The sequence below is a fragment of the Hibiscus syriacus genome, unplaced genomic scaffold, assembly GCF_006381635.1.
Source record: "Hibiscus syriacus cultivar Baekdansim isolate YM2019G1 unplaced genomic scaffold, ASM638163v2 tig00111506_pilon, whole genome shotgun sequence".
In the NCBI taxonomy this organism is placed as follows: Eukaryota; Viridiplantae; Streptophyta; class Magnoliopsida; order Malvales; family Malvaceae; genus Hibiscus; species Hibiscus syriacus.
In genome coordinates, this window is record NW_024063109.1 from 563,734 (window position 1) to 581,507 (window position 17,774).

The 17,774-nt window shown below is 34.6% G+C and overlaps 1 protein-coding gene and 1 pseudogene across 1 annotated transcript; one reads left to right on the forward strand and one right to left on the reverse strand.

The window, feature by feature from the left end:
- Positions 1 to 2,819: 2,819 nt before the first annotated feature.
- Positions 2,820 to 5,337, reverse strand: LOC120164310. The gene is made up of 3 exons (XM_039174061.1): positions 4,645 to 5,337; positions 3,959 to 4,490; positions 2,820 to 3,916 (listed from the first exon to the last, which is right to left on the reverse strand). Exons 1-3 carry the CDS (start codon positions 5,335 to 5,337, stop codon positions 2,820 to 2,822), a joined length of 2,322 nt encoding a protein of 773 aa, XP_039029992.1.
- A 336-nt stretch (positions 5,338 to 5,673) lies between these two features.
- LOC120164188 lies at positions 5,674 to 17,702 on the forward strand (annotated as a pseudogene).
- Positions 17,703 to 17,774: the final 72 nt, after the last annotated feature.

The window sequence follows — 17,774 nt, forward strand, 5'->3', positions numbered from 1 at the left end:
TTGATTAGGTTCTTTACCATTTTCCTTTAATAGTCTTTGTGTGATTTTAAATTGTTAGTTTCTTGTTCAATAATCATAAGAAAATATCTTAATTATATGTTTAGTTTTACGGTTATGCTTGTAAATCTTCGTTGTAATTCTGATTTTTTTAATAAAACTAGTGGATTCTATATATATATATAAAGAAATTATTTATGCTTTCAAGTATAGAGATGAGATTTCTTCCATGCAATATTTTTATATTCGGGTTCGGATCGAATTCAGCTGCAATTTTAATAATATAAAATTTCAAATCAAATAATATTCGATATTTGAAAATGCACACTCTACCACTCAACGAGTTCATAAGCATGCTTTAAATTCATCTAGTATTGATTTGTATTTTTTTTTTTTTTTGTCTTTATATACTAACGATCTTTTTTTTAGGTATAAATGGAATTTATTTTTATTTAAGGGTTCATTGATTAAATTGATTTATGGATTCATATTTTTCTATTCTTAAGAAAATAACATATCCGACTAGGTATCAAAAGGGCTCTTTCGGGTGTTAATATTTTTCTACATGTAATCGATTCTCATATTTATTTTTCTGATAAATAGATCAACTTTGTTATTCTAATTTTATTAAACTTGTAAGCTTTGGATGATCCAATTACACTCTTATAAAGATCGATAACAATTTCCTCAGATTATGATTTAATACATAATTGAAGAGTTAATTGCATAACATGTCCTCAAAGTATGATTTTCATTTTAAATTGGTCTATGAACTTTTAAATATTATAATTTCATCCCCAAACTATGACTATCAAATTAGTCCTCAAACTTTTAAATATTTTAATTTATCCCTAAACTATTACCTTCATTCTAAATTGGTCCCAAACTTTTTGAACATTCTGATTTCATCCCAAACTATACACGTATATTAATCACATCCCTTGTTAATAAAATCTTTAGACCAATTTGTATTATTATATGTTTCAAAAAAAATTAGGTTAAACTATGGTTGAAACTAATTACACATTTGGATGAATTTAGAGAAAAAAATTAGAATAATCAAAAGTGTGGACCAATTTAGAAAGAGGGTCATAGTTTAGGGATGAAATCAAAATACTCAAAAGATTAAGGATTAATTTAGAATGAGAGTTATAGTTTGTGGATTAAATTGAAATATTAAAAAATTTAAGGACCAATTTAAATGAAGTTTATAATTTGAGGGTGTATGATGCAATTAACTCAGTTGAATTATAAAAGAAGATTAACCTCTTTACTTTTAAAGACGTTTTAACCCACAGCAATATGTTGTGCAAGTCACTACGTGCCTCGGCCTACTTTAGTAAGAAACTCAAGCCTTACGAAAGATGATAGCCTTTTGGAAAGCCTCGTTTAGGCCGAAAAAGATCCATCTCATGACCATTTAGCGCCACTAACTGTACATACATAGAACATAATCCAAGAAATCCATCAGTTACTAAAACCCAGTTTAGATAACATGAATTTCATAATACGGTTCTAAGCTTTTATTAATGTTTATTTTCAGTGCCACTTCCCCGACTTTACGATCATCGTGTATTCATTGTTTTTCTTTTATTTTTTTAAATAATTTTATTTTTATAACATATTTTTTTTGTCTCTATAAAACGTTTTCGGTTGTTTGGTCGATTTTTTTGTTCATTGTTTTTTAGGATTGGATTTAACATTTGTCTCAACTAATTAGATAATGCTTATTTGTATTCCTATTGATTTTCTATGTGTTGGACTATTGGATTGAATTTAGATACACAGTTTACGTTCGTTGATAGTTTTCTTACGTTGCTCGTCTCTGATTTACGATTTTATCAATGATCTTTCAGTAATTTGATTATCTTTTGTGTTTTTACGATTATGTGATGTGTGCATCATTAATGATTAAGAAAAGATCTTAAATATATAATATTTTATAATAATCTCATACTATTTTAAAGAAAATAGTATGTCATAAAAATCATACTATTAAATCTAATCACATGACCATTTCTAAACATATTCTTAAATTTTTATTTATTTATTTATTTATCAAACATCATTTTATTTTGTTTTTATTTTGAATTCTATATGTAAGACATTCATTATACTTTAAAAATAATATATTTAAAATTACTGTAGCTGGTATGAATCAAACGTCTTTGGTGATAAATAAATTATTGTTATTTCTTGAGGTCCGAGGTTCGAGTACCATGAATACTAAGAGTATGAGCATTCAATGTTATGATTGAAAGTTATATTTGAACAAATATTATCTTATATTTACTCTAGATTAATAAAAAATATTAATGTAAGTGACCCATTCAAAACAATTATGAATTACTTTTATTTTCATTTATTTTTACAAATTATTAACATAATCATTGTGAGATCAATGATATGAAAAAGTATCAAATATATTGATTTTTTAAATGATAATAAATATTTTTAATAGTATTTTTATAATTTTATATAATGTTTAAAATATTAAAAATCAATTCTTGAAAATTTATTATTTTATCTATAATAATTTAGAATAAATATTTTTATATTAAATATTTTATTTCAACCACACCATAAATAATTAAAATTTCTTTATAAAATCATAAAATTATATATAATAACTATTTACTTAAATAATATATATATATATATATATATATTGAAATACTTCAATTCTATCCCATCAAAAATATACATCATATTTTTTTGGATAATTCGATTTTATTACCCAAAGATCTGTATAAAAACAGCTTGTTCAATAATACAAACAAATATCTACTTACAGCATAACATAATATTAGCTATTCAATACCCTAATGATTACAAATCATAGTATTAACACTATCATTCCTATTAATACTTCTACCCCTTAGTTGGATAACAACAATGTGTTTTACAACATAGAGTAATGCTTCAAAATTCCGTGAGCATCCCTGGAATAGCCTCTTGTTCCTCTCCTCCCAAACAGTATAAATAAATGTTGTCCAAGCTAATTTCAAAATTGTAGTGAGCAAGGATCTACCTTTCCAAGCATCACAATCCCAAGCTAAGTGATTTCCCCATGTACGTGATGTCCTTCGCATGCTATTGAGAATGATAACCGCATCCCATAGAGAAATAGCCAGAGGACATTGAATGAATAAATGATCTCTAGTTTCCATCGAGTCATTACAAAGCACATATTTGTCATCGATATCAAACCCAAAACGTTTCAGTCTGTCTTTAGTTGGGAGTCTGTCTAATAAGGCCATCCATGCAATAATACTAAACTTAGGAATATGGAGAGGGAACCAGATCAGTTTGCGCCACGCCACTTTTGCCCCTTTGTTTCGAATCAGTAGCCAAATATCCTTAATTTTCTGCACACCGGATGTTAGCACATGGAAAGCTTGGAGTCTCATTCTAAGTAAGCGTCGAAAGCTCCAAGTAGTATTAATAGAATCGTTCATATTCCAAAAATCGGAATCCTTGATTGCATAATTTTTGATCCAGGCAATCCACAAGGAACCTTCACTCGCTAGTAAATTTCGGATCAAATGCATCATACAAGCATTATTCCAGGATTTGATGTCCTTAAGTCCAAGCCCTCCTTCAGATTTAAGGAGGCAAAGCTTTTCCCAGCTTACTCTCGCACCAGTAGCAGACTTGTCCGAACCTTTCCAGAAAAAACGCGAACATAGCTGCTCAATTCGGCTAAGCACAGATTGTGGCAGAATAAGCTGTCTACACCATAAATTTGTAATGCTCAACATAACAGATTTAATAAGTTCTAATCTACCAACATAGCTCAAATGTCTTCTAGACCACTTGTGTAAACGATCCCTGATGTTGTCAATAAGAGTCACACAATCTTTATCTGAAAGCTTCCTCGATACCAAGGGAACACCCAAATATCTAACTGGCAAGCAACCTTAGTTAAAACCAATAAATCTTTTTATTTCATCAGATTTACTTGGTGAAATTCCAGCAGCAAATAATTCACATTTGTGAGCATTTAGTTTGAGACCAGAAATTTCATAAAACTGCTCTAAAACACTAATAACACCCACAACAGACTCCACATTTCCTTTGCAGAAAATAAGTAAGTCATCAGCAAAGTTAAGATGAGTTAACTCAATTTTTTTGCAACGAGGGTGATAACCAAATAATCCTCTTTGAGCAGCCTTGTTAAGTAATTTAGAGAGTACGTTCATGGATAGGACAAATAAGAGAGGTGAAATAGGGTCACCTTGTCTGAGACCTCTTGCACCTTTGAAGTAACCAATTAAGGTTCCATTAAATGAAATGGAATAACGAGCAACAGAGAAACAAGCTGCAATCCAGTTAATGAAAGCTCTAGGGAGTCCAATAGCAGTTAGGACAGTAGAAATAAAGCCCCAGTGTAGAGAGTCAAAAGCTTTATGAAGGTCGATTTTCAGTGAACATCGTGGGGAAATAGTTTTTCTACCATAGCCCTTTACAAGTTCTTGTGCCAGGAGGGTGACCTTTTACAAATGTTGTTTGATTAAGGGTAATAATTTCTGGTAAAAGATTTGTCAATCTTTTAACCAAAATCTTAGAAATAGCTTTATAAACCACTGAACAGCATGAAATAGGTATGCAATCCTTCACTTTGCTTGGATTTGGAACTTTAGGTACCAGAGTAATACTTGTTGCATTGAAAGCAGGTAACATGAAAGATTCCTGGAAGAATTGAGTAATAGCAGCCACCACATCATTTTCAATAATAGACCATGTAATGTTGAAAAAATAGGGAGTGTAGCCATCTGGTCCTGGTGCTTTATCATTACCTTGACTGAAAAAAACCTCTTTAATTTCATCCTTTGTAAGTTTCTTTACAAGAGCATTGGAAGCATCAGTAGGCAAAGAGAATTGTAGCAAATGTTTTAAAATGTTGGGGTCACATTCTTTGACTCCTGGATCTACAGTCCCAATCAACTTAGTAAAAAACCTAATCACTTCTTTAGCCATATCATCGAAAGATTCAAGTTTATTTCCATGATCATCAACAAGGACTCTAATAGTGTCCCTCTTGTTCTTAGAAGCCATAGCCGAATGGAAAAATTTGGTGCATTTGTCTCTTTCTTTGAGCCATTGAACTTTGGCCTTTTGTTTTAAAAACAAATTTTCAGCCTCTTCAAGGAGTGGAAGCTCTCTTTGTAATTGAAGCTCTTGGTATATGGTAGCATCTCCTCTTAAAGATTTTAGTTGTTGATGTTCCAACTCAACCTTTTTATGCTTAACTCGGGCTGATAAGTCACTATAAAAGTGATGGTTAAGAGATTTCAATCTAGCTTTGAGACGCTTTAGTTTGAAGAACAGAGTTTGCATAGGGCTGCCTTATGAGTCATTTTGCCAAGACTGCCTCACCACATGTAGGAACTGAGGATGTTGTGTCCAGAAATTAAATAATTTAAATGGCTTTGGATGGTTAGTAGGAACCTCTTTAGCGAGCCAAGCCAATGCCAAACAGTGGTCAGAAATTCCAGGGCAAGGAATTTCACATGAGAATTTCGAAAGGAGTTGAACCACTCAGTGTTGACAAGGACCCTGTCAAGCTTCTTCGCAAGGTAAGAATCTTGTTGTTTATTGCTCCACGTGAAGGTAGGGCCATACATCATATTTCTCTAATATTGATACACTATCATTTCTCTTTCACAGCCTCCGCCGCCAGTTAACTCACCACCACCACTCTCTTCCAGCCTCGTCTTTCTCTTTTGACTCACTCAAGCCCTTTCTCGCTTTGTCTTCAAGTTTCCGACCCGCCAGGTAATTTTTGAAACCCTAAACTTCACTTGAAGGTTGATTTCTACTTGAGTCACGAGAATCTGATGTATCTGGTCTCTGCCTCTCCATCATTATGCTATATTTAATTTTCTGTTTTCGGTTCTACTGCTTGTTACTCTGTCTCATTCCATACTTTCTCTGTTTACTTGTTTGATAAGGATATATATTTTTTAAAGTTATCTGCTTATTGGAAATAGCGGACCGTTGATTGCCGCTATTTCCCGTTACACTGCTACTCGTGGCCGCGCTTTGTTTACACTGCTTTGGAGGTGTATTCGCGGCTACTGCGAAATAGCGGTCACAACAGCGCTAGGCTACTGCTATTTGAAATACCGAGGTAACCCAAACAGAATATGATACAGCTGTTGCTTGGGTAGGATACAGTTCCTTAGCATCTTGCTTCTGTTGAATGCATTGTTCGGTGAAATCAGTATGGTCTAATGTTTCAGTTTAATTTCTACTCTTGTTTTTGCCGATTACAAGTTTGTCTATAACGAGTTTGCATCTTATTAGGTGCATTCAGGGATTGTCTGTTGTAAAGCTTCTCCTTTTAACGTATATACAGACACATAACATATTAGTTCAGTTTCTGTGGAACAGCGTTTGTTTTTGTTCTTCTGCGTTCCGCCTAGGTTGTTCTGAGTTTTGAATAGAATTCACGGCATTTGTTTTGTATGTATTTATATTATTGATAAACGTAAGAGAACTATGTTATGCACTTATAATATTGTGACCGTATTTTTGGGTGACAGCCAACTTATTACAGAACTTATTTGAACTCTTTATGTGCTTATAAATCAGGTATTGAAGATCAAGTTCCTGCAAATGGCTGGGAAATCTAATAAGGGAAGGAACCGGAGAGGGTCACACAGTTCAACAACTTCGTCAGAGCAAGCTGTCTCTTCTGATGTTCCCTTGAAGGATAATGTAACTGCTTCCAAGCCTCCTAATGTTGACTCTAATGGAGCTGCAAACATGGTTGAATCATCTAGTCTCAAGTCAGAGTTGACAGAGCAAGAAGCTTTGAATTCATCAAGCCAACCAAAGCAAGGTGAATTTGTATGCATGATCGCTATTTATTACTTTTTCTGTGATGACCTTCATTCGCCTATTATGATTTCCTCTGATATCTTATATTGATTTTCTTTTTTCAAGAGATTTATTAGCATTGGTGCTTAAAGAAGGAGATCCATTATTATTATTATTTTTCCATCTAGAATCTATATTTCAATAATTTATCTATATGTATATGTTCAGTTATCTAATCCGTGATTTCAGTTATTTATCTGTGTGTGCACATGTTCATTTGTCAAAATTCTGAGCAGTTGTTGATAACTATGTTTCCTTGAACCATATTAGACAGATGAAGATTCGTTTGACATCTTTGCATCTACTAGACTTTTCAGTTTAGGTTTAACTACCTGCTTTTGCTGTTGTTTATATGAAATCTTAATATAAGTGTGTTTTATGTTTTTACTTTTATTGAATACTTCTTAGATTGTTGCTGGACTCACATTCTTTTCCTCAATATTATTGCAGGCGATCTGCATCTTTATCCAGTGCCTGTTAAAACACAAAATGGAGAAAAGCTTGAACTGCAGGTGAACCGACTTGATTCGGAAGCTGTGCTTTTCTCTCTCTATACGAATGTATTTGGTTTGCAATTGTGTCCTTTCTATGGGTGGATGTGCATACAAATCACTATGTACATTGATTTTCATTGGGTTACAATTCAGAATTGAATTTTCATTTTGCATAGATACATTATTACTGATGCGGTTTAAATGATGAATTGACTATTTGTATATGCAGTTGAAACCCGGAGATTCTGTCATGGACATACGTCAATTCCTTCTTGATGCTCCAGACCCTGTTTCTTCACATGCTATGATTCACTGCTCCACATTAAGGATGGTTCAGTTCATCATTTAGAAGACTATAATGAAATTTCTGAAGTATCTGACATTACTATTGGCGGTTGCTCGTTGGAGATGGTTGCTGGTATACTTGCATTGTTTTCCATTTTATTGTTTTAAGGTCTCTGTGTGGGCCCTAACCTGATATTTTTTGCAGCACTATATGATGATAGATCTATTAGAGCTCATGTTCACCGTACAAGAGATTTGCTTTCCATGTCTACACTGCATGCCTCACTATCAACTTCACTTGCATTGCAGTACGAGAAAGCACAAAGTAAAGCTCCCAATTCAGGAGGTTTGAAATTGGACCTTAAGTCACTGTCATTTGCCACTTTGTATACTCTGGGATTTTAACCTTCTGTTTTATTTAATCCAGATGCTGCAAAAATTGATGTTCCAGAGCTTGATGGCTTGGGCTTTATGGAGGATGTTACTGAATCATTAGGTAAATTACTGTCCTCATCTTCGAAAGAGATCAAATTTGTGGAGAGCATTGTTTTTTCGTCCTTCAATCCTCCGCCAAGCTATCGAAGGTAAAATGCTGAATTTCTTTTCTTTATATTGAATGATTTTTTTTTTTGGGGAGGGGGGGGGGGGTGAATGAGTTTTGGCATTTATCTTAAATGAGTAACAACATACTTTAACTTTGTTCGGGACAGGCTTGTAGGGGATTTGATCTATTTGGATGTAGAAACTTTAGAGGGCAACAAGTACTGTATTACGGGAACCACAAAGATATTTTATGTCAATTCAAGCACGGGGAACATTCTTGATCCCAGACCAAGCAAAGCTGGTTACGAAGCAACAACTCTTGTTGGACTCTTGCAGAAAATTAGCTCCAAATTCGGGAAAGGTAACATAATATGTCAAAACATTCTTTTACCTGGTGTTAGGGGTTGAAATTTTCTATTCCATTTACTGTTATCCTGTAATTGTTTCTCTTTGTGTACATGTAATGCAGCTTTCCATGAGATTATGGAGCGGAAGGCCTTTGCGCATCCTTTTGAAAATGTTCAATCTCTGCTTCCACCAAATTCATGGCTAGAATTATATCCAGTTCCTGGTAAGTTTGACTTTCTAAAGTTATACTTAGTGTTTAACTTTGGAAAAGGAAAAAGTAGATTGAACTCTCTGACGTGGAGGGTACTATTTGTCTGTTTTCTTTTACGCTACGTGTGGTAGGGAGGAAAATAGAGGAAAGAAAAAAAGGTGCTGGAAGGAAAAAAAAAGAAAGGGAATAAAGTTATTTAAGTTGTATAGTATGGAGGATAAAAATAGAAGAAAAGAGAGAAGATAGGATAAAGTTGTAAATAAAATTGTTAATCCAAGTTGAATGTTGTTTTTATATCCCATATAAGGACTTGATTTGAAGGGAAATGATAGGTGCACCTATTTTCATTTCCTCTTGTACTTCTTCCTACCAGATGAAGGGAAGTAGAAAGAAAGTAGTTTTTCCTTATATTCCCTTCCCTTCCATCTAGTGTAAATTTTTTTCTGTTTTCTTTTTGGGTATGCTTGCTAGATGTTTGTGCAGTAAGAATATATTTTATTTTAATTTAAAAAATAAAAACAATAAATTTAAGTACGTTGCATTGCAAAAGCAGTTTTGTTGTATTGAAAAAGCTGATTCTTCTGTTTGTGCTGTTGTTAGATCACAAACGTGATCCAGCCAGAGCAGAGGATGTATTGACTCCTTCTTATGGGAGTGAGTTGATTGGCATGCAAAGAGATTGGAATGAGGAACTGCAATCTTGTCGAGAATTCCCGCATACAACTCCTCAAGAAAGGTGCATAATACCATGACCTCTTTATAATTAAATTCTAAATGTTTATAACTTCTAATTGTGATAAAGTTTTTTTTGAAGAACTTAAATCAGTCTGTAGATTTATAGTGCTTATTATCTTATAATTAGCTAGTAATAAAACAGTTAATCATTTTTCTTTGCAAAGTATGTCTATCTGGATGTACGTGACCATTGGAATGCCAATTATTCATTTTGATTAGAATGTATTATGTTTGAATAACAGTTTTATATTCTTGAGCTCCGAATTTAATAGGTACTGTAAATTTGCATTGCAATGGTATGCATATCAGACACAAGATTAAATTTAATGTGTAATACTGAAAGGAAATTAAATGTTTTTAATCTGATAGAACTTATGCTTAGGCTTAGGCATCTCTTAGCAGTTTGTCAATTCATTTATTTCTGTTCTTTGTTCAGTAATTTCATTTGTTACAGCATACTTTCCCCCCACATTGCATTATTGTTCTTGTCATTCTACCTTATAACTGAGATAAAATTTGTCATGTTGTATTTTTTTATTTCAGGTATGTTCATAACAACATATTCTTCAGTTTTGCTGTTGATGCGGATATGGAACAACTGTCCAAGAAACGTTCAGTAGATACTAATTCAAATTCTGAGTGTGGAAATGAAGCTGCAGGTAGCATGGATTCAAATGAGGAAAATCAAGCGTAGGGGGAAGTGACAGTGTACCAGAATTGGTTCAAGGGCCTGTTGAGACACCATTGGCTGAGAGCGAGCAGGCGACGTATGCTTCTGCAAATAATGATTTGAAAGGCACAAAGGCATATCAGGAAGCTGATGTTCCTGGACTTCATAACCTTGCTATGGCCATAATTGATTACAGAGGACATAGAGTGGTGGCTCAGGTCAGGCCATCTTTCTTTGCTATTTTAGGAGAAGTTGTTAGATGCTGATTTGTTTTCCTTCTTCGTCCTGATTATTCATTTTTTCTTTTGTTGACACCCTCATTTATTTGCCCTAGAATTATGTTATAATTTGACACTTTTCCTTTTGTAGAGTGTTTTACCTGGCATTCTCCAAGGGGATAAATCAGATTCTCTCCTTTATGGATCTGTTGACAATGGCAAAAAGATTTGTTGGAATGAGGATTTTCATTTAAAGGTGAGAAAATATGAAATTTGACATCCTCAATGAAAAAAGAGTTCAGTTCATGTTGCATGTTTGTGGACTAATCACTTTCCTGTGGGTTGGAGCATCAAATTCTTTAAAGATTTACATTTCATTTTATAACTTTTTATTTCATTCTATATTGGATATGTTTACAAAGAATTGATGTTTTGGTGGAGGGTGCTGACTTCTATGTTCCTTTAGGTGCTAGAAGCTGCCAAACGCCTTCATTTGAAGGAGCACACAGTACTTGATACATCTGGGAATGGTTTCAAATTAGCTGCTCCAGTAGAATGCAAGGGCATTGTTGGTAGTGATGACAGGTGATTGAACCTTGAGGTTTGCAAGCTCATCAGCAGCATCTAGGGGAGAGCATTATTTGGTTATTACCGACTTAACTGATCCATTCGATTAAGTTGGTTACTGACTTAATATTCATGATTTTTATTAAATTTAATATATAATTAAAATATAATAAACATATAATATATATAAATAAAATATAATAGATATATAATTAAAAATAAAGCCGGTTAACCAACTTAATCAACTGAACCAACCGATGATAAGTCGGTTTGGTTAAGTTGGTTGGTTGCTTCGGTTAATGTAGGAGGAAGTCGGTTAAGTTTGAAAAACCAACCGAACTGACCGAATATGCTCACCCTTAGCTGCATCGATATGGACTACAATCTTCTCTTGATGTTCTTAACAATCTTTTTGATACCCTTCACTAGCCTTGAATTCACATTTTGTGATTTACCTGAGACTTTATGTTCTTAAGTCATGAATTTTATTTACTTCCTCGAGTTGTTTCACATTTATAATTAACTTTCCTTTTGTTAAGAGATGCAATTTCCTCGCGCTTCACCAACTTCATCTTAGTTTTACTCAATAGTATTCTAGCCATCAGTTTATTTTCTTTTAAGTTCCTTGTCAGAGTAAACATATCAACTATCAGCTCTAATAGCTAGATGAGATTAGTTAACATTCCTTTTGAGGAATATTTCTCCTAAGAGGGAGTGATGAATATCTTTTTCATTGTATGGGCTAATCTGAGCTAGAACTTTACATGTTAATTGGTGCCCAATTACATTTTCATAATTGGCTTTCTTTATTTTCCTTTTCCCCTGATTCCATTTTTAATTAGGCGCTATCTTCTGGATTTGATGAGAGCAACTCCTCGTGATGCAAATTTTATTGGACCTGGATCTCGATTTTGTATATTGAGACCAGAACTAATCACCGTGTTTATCCAGGTATAACATTCTTACATTAATGCCAATTTGTAACTTGTTTGAAGTGCTCTTATCTAATGTTGACTTGCTTAACTGGAGAAGGCTCAAGCTCCAGAAATCTCAAAATCTGTCACTAAACCTGAGGGAGTGGTTAATGTTGCAATCAATTCTTCAAAATCTGAGGGAGAGGTTAATGTGGCAACTGATTCTACAAAATCTGAGGGAGAGGTTAATGTTGCAACTGATTCTACAAAATCTGAGGGAGAGGTTAATGTGGCAACTGATTCTTCAAAATCTGAGGGAGAGGTTAATGTGGCAACTGATTCTTCAAAGTCTGCTGTTATTGAAGCACCAGCTCATGAAGCTGCAACTTCTGATGATAATCAGGCAAGTCTCTCTTAGCTAACACAGATCTAAGCTGTTGCATTTGCCTTTCTATTCTATACCGTTCAGGTTTCTAGTTCTCTTAAGCTTTTTCCATTTTGTTGCCAAATGTGGTGAATGGTTATAATCTCTCTCTTCCCCCTCCCTCAACATTTAGAGAGTGACTCAGGTGGTCATGGAATTTGTCAAAGATTTAAATATTTTCTGCGAAGATAAGTGCCTAAGTGGATAATGGATTTGTTATACATGTTATTAGTTAGGTGGAAATTTTGAAATAGTTGAGGCATTATATATCTAGTTTATTTTTTATTTTTTATGTGGATTAAGGCATTGTGTGATTAGTATATGCCATGTAAGATATGAATTTTTGGGCATCTAATGTAATATTTAACTATACTCGGTTCTGTTACCTTATACCTTGTTTACTGTAATATGTATTTCAGTCTGTTTAACATGCAAGATATCTTGCTCATGCACCTTTTGACCACAGGGTATAACCGAGGGAAATAAGGCTGATACACAATGTGCTTCTTCATCTGTTAAAAGTTGTGAAACACATGAGATATTATTTAACCCCAACGTTTTACCGAATTTAAATTGGCTGGGAGACAAGAGGTGAGTCTCCTTTATCTGCTACTGTCTTTTACAATGCTTCTAAGCTCTGAATATCTTTGATTTTTCCTTTGTTTACACCAGGAGATAGAAGCAGATGAGGAAAATGTGAGGAAAGCTAGTTCTTATCTTTTAGATGTTGTACTTCCTAAGTTTATACAAGATCTTTGCACACTGGAAGTTTCACCCATGGATGGTCAGACGCTGACAGAAGCACTTCATGCTCATGGACTTAATATCCGATACATTGGAAATGTAAGCTTTATGAATTATGTGGGTTTACTCCTTAGGTCCATTCTGGTGAAAGAATGTTAAAGCTGTACTGAATTGCATGATTTTACAGGTTCCCAGTGGGACCAAACATCTACCTCATCTTTGGGATCTTTGTTCTAATGAGATTGTAGTTCGGTCAGCAAAGCACATCTTGAAGGTGTATTATTTTGGTGCTTAACATCTGTTCTTGCTTTATAATTCTTTTTATTTTTTGGATATTTTGCTGTGAATTTCTAATATGGAAATTGTAATTAGCCCTCTTGCCGTTTATTTCTGATTATGCAGGATGTTTTGAGAGATACAGAGGACCATGATCTGGGACCTGCAATTGCACATTTTTTGAGCTGTTTCTTTGGAAGTTCCCTATCTGTTGCTGCAAAATTGACTTCTAGCACACAGTCCAAAAACCAAAACAAAGTATGTACCAAGTAGATGAGTTTTCATCCCAAGTTACTTGCCTATAAGCAATCTCAGGGCATTTAATATTATGTTTTGGTGTGTCGATCCAAATCTGTATAAGCTAAAGATTCTGTATTTTAAAAGGAAGTGCCCTAGGTAATGGTAATCTAGACTGGACTAAAGTGCCTGAGGTCTGTACTTACATTCGAATTATTTGCAGGAGCAAGCAAGTCATCAATCTTCAGGCAAAACATCAAAGGGGCATTCCAGATGGAAGGGTAAACCATCTGCAAGGAAGAATATTTCTTCTTATATGAATGTTAGCTCCGAAAGTTTATGGTCTGAAATTTCTGAATTTGCAAAACTGAAATATCAGGTATTGGGTTGTATATATTTTTTTCCTTTTGATATGGATGTCCTATAAAGTTGTTTGATAATCTCATCTGTTGTGTAGGTATACTATCATGAATGAATGCTTACCGCCATACCCTTCTATTAGTGTCTCAAGAAAATATGATAAGTTAATATGAGTTTATCGAATCTATGACTATACTTTGCATTGAGTAAATATATGCTTTATGTTTGATTTCTTATTTTCCTTGATGTAGTTTGAGTTGCCAGAGGATGCAAGGTCACGAGTGAAGAAAATTTCTGTCTTGCGCAATCTTTGTCAAAAGGTTTGAGTTCTTACAATATGCTACTTTTTACATCTTTCCTTGTTATTTTTTTGATGATTTGTCTTCCATGTCTGTTTCCGAATTTTCTTCTTTGCCTTCATGGCTGGTCCATGCTGTGAAACATTTTCCTTGGGAGATGCATCTTGTGTAAGGAATAGACTACATAATTTTGTTAGGAGTGGTTTCCATCGTTATCTTTTACATGGATTATAGTCGATTACATATGCTTGTCTGTTTAAAATTTGGATGAATTTCTAGATTTAGATTACCTTTCACAACCTATTGTAAGCCTTTGTCTTATGTTTGTCGCATGTGCCAAGTAATTTGCACTGCTGGCGTCTACTAGTCTTGAAGTTTCTGATAAAATCAAGCTAGATCTTCTGCTTCACCATATGTCTACATGAGGAGAGTTTTCTATACAGGTGGGTATAACTATTGCTGCTCGGAATTATGATTTTAATGCCGCAACACCCTTTCATACATCAGATATCTTGAATCTCCAACCTGTAGTGAAGCATTCAGTTCCTGTATGTTCAGAAGCTAAAGATCTTGTAGAGATGGGAAAGGTCCATTTAGTTGAAGTAAGCGCTGCACTCCCTTTTTCACTCATAAACATAAAAAAATATATCTAATTTTGTGGCACCATAGTATCGATTTCTGAATTTGTTGTCTTCTTACTAACAGAGCAAAAAGTAATCACAGTAGAAAATCTTGAAAGGACATTAGACAAGAAAAATTGAGTATCAATTTTTTTTCTGCAATTGAAATAGGTTTATGGTTGAATTGGATTGGTAGTTTTGTTGCATGTATATTTATCACAATCTAAATAAACTATTGTGTTCCGATCTCTCTCTCAGGGCATGCTTACTGAAGCATACACAATGTTTTCGGAGGCATTTTCAATACTTCAACAGGTAAATTAGGTCAGTCCTCTTATTAAGAACTCATAAATGTAAGTCTTCCATGATTTAATCAATTGATTGATTTCAGGTCACTGGGCCAATGCACCGGGAGGTTGCCAATTGCTGTCGGTAGTTATCATAAATCAACATTTTTGCTGATTTTTGTTTTCTAGTAAATTTTTCTTTCTTAAATATTTTTGTTGTCCAAAAAGAAATATATTATGTCCCCTTTGTATCAAGGTAATGGTACCTCAGTTTTTTATGTTTTGCTTTATGCAAGTGAACCAACCTTTGTTATATTTCACCATGTTAAAGACATGGTATTGAATCTTCTTTTTATAATTAGGTGATTCCTTTTTTCAGTAGAGGTTGAGTGCTCACAGTGTTTTGACTTCCAATCTTGTCTAAATAGTTTTACTTTCCTGTTTTCAGGTACCTTGCTATGGTTTTGTATCATGCAGGAGATATGGCTGGCGCCATAATGCAACAGCACAAAGAACTAATTATAAATGAACGTTGCTTGGGTTTGGACCACCCGGATACTGCTCACAGGCATGGTTTTTTTTTTCTAGGTTCTCACGGACATGCATATAATGGGTTCATTTGGTGTCTTACAATATGAATTTATCCTAATTGCTATTGATACAACAATACCATTATGATTTTTGAACTTGTTTTAGATAGTTTTACCCTTTCTTGCTCTCTTCATAGGTCTAATTCAATCTAACTGCAGTTATGGTAATATGGCTCTTTTCTACCACGGCCTGAACCAGACAGAGCTAGCACTCCGATACATGTCCAGGGCACTGCTTTTGCTAAGCCTGTCCTCTGGCCCAGATCATCCTGATGTTGCTGCAACTTTCATAAATGTTGCAATGATGTATCAAGATATTCAGAAGATGAATACGGCACTTCGTTATCTGCAAGAGGCCTTGAAAAAGAATGAAAGGCTGCTTGGCGAGGAACATATTCAAACAGCTGTATGCTATCATGTACTTGCAATTGCGTTCAACTGTATGGGTGCCTTCAAACTTTCACATCAGGCATGTGTTTCTGGAAGAGTAATGCACTTTTTCTTACTGATGTTTAAGATTGATTTAATTTACTATTGTTTTTGGTGCACACAGCATGAAAAGAAGACATATGACATTCTCGTTAAACAGCTTGGAGAGGAGGACTCGAGAACAAGAGACTCCCAGAACTGGATGAAGACATTTAAGATGCGTGAACTTCAGGCAAGTGAATGATCTTGCAGTCAATGTGTGATATCAATCTATTCTTTAAGGGTCTAATATTGGGAAAGAATTGTTTGAGTAATGTTGATCCTTCACACACACACACAAATATATATATATATATATATATATATATTTGTTTTTTGTGGTTTCTGAGGTAGCTGACTTGCATTGCAGATGAATGCTCAAAAGCAAAAAGGTCAAGCTTTGAATGCAGCTTCTGCTCAAAAGGCAATTGATCTCTTGAAGGTATTTTGCATCACTGATCGTTCCCTCCCACCCTTTCACATTGTCATTTTCACTATGCAACTGCTATTAGAACTTATGCATGTAACCATTTCTAGTTTCTTTATCTGGGTTCCTTTTTCTGCAAATCAGTATACAGGTCTGAGAGAAATGTTGTTTCTTGATATGATTGGCCACTGTTTATCTGATTCATAAATTGGCTTGGCAGGCTCATCCAGATTTGGTGCATGCATTCCAAGCCTCCGCAGCAGCTGGAGGATCTGGGAGTTCTAGTGCATCTTTCAACAAGTCTATGAATGCAGCAATGATTGGTGAGACTCTACCTCGTGGACGAGGATTTGATGAAGCAGCAGCTCGAGCGGCAGCGGAAGTAAGGAAGAAGGCTGCTGCCAAAGGTCTTCTGACTCGCTCACATGGGATACCAGTCCAAGCTGTGCCCCCATTAACTCAGCTTCTTAACATGATCAACATGGGGACAACTCCAGAGGTAGGAGATGGCAGGGAAGCTGCTGGAGAGAGCAAGGAGGCAAATGGGCATCATAATCCAAATGCACCAGTTGATGCCAAAAAGGTTGAGTCAACAACATCCAAGCAAGAAGCAGCACCTGTTGGATTAGGCACAGGCCTGGCTTCATTGGATGCTAAGAAACAGAAAACAAAACACAGAGTCGCTTCTTGAGATTTCGAGTGGAAGATGTGTCTTGATCAATTTTAGCAATGCTATTTTCAATCGTGGTAGTTATGAAATGGTACTCGTTGCGAGTCGGAAGAGTAGCATTTCCAGCAAGAATTCAAAATTACATATACATTTTCTAGCATTTTTTGTTACTCTAATCTGGCATGTATCGCTGAAATCAGCATGTTGCTAAGCACCGGGCAGCATCTGAGGCGAATATGATTTTAGCATTGTCAGTGAGTTGTTTTCCTTTTTGAACTTGTCATTTTGGGGTTACGTACCATTAGGGATTTGGTATTGGAGTGTAATGAAACAAGCATCCTTGTTTAGAATTGCTCATAAAAGCGTTTTCCATTATTGTATGTTCGTACAATCACTTCTACTTTGTTTTGAAGGGGCCTTGATTTTCAACCAATAAGGACAAATGAAACTTGTGTTGGAACTTGCAAGATGTGCAAATAATCTTTGTATCATATTTGTTAATACT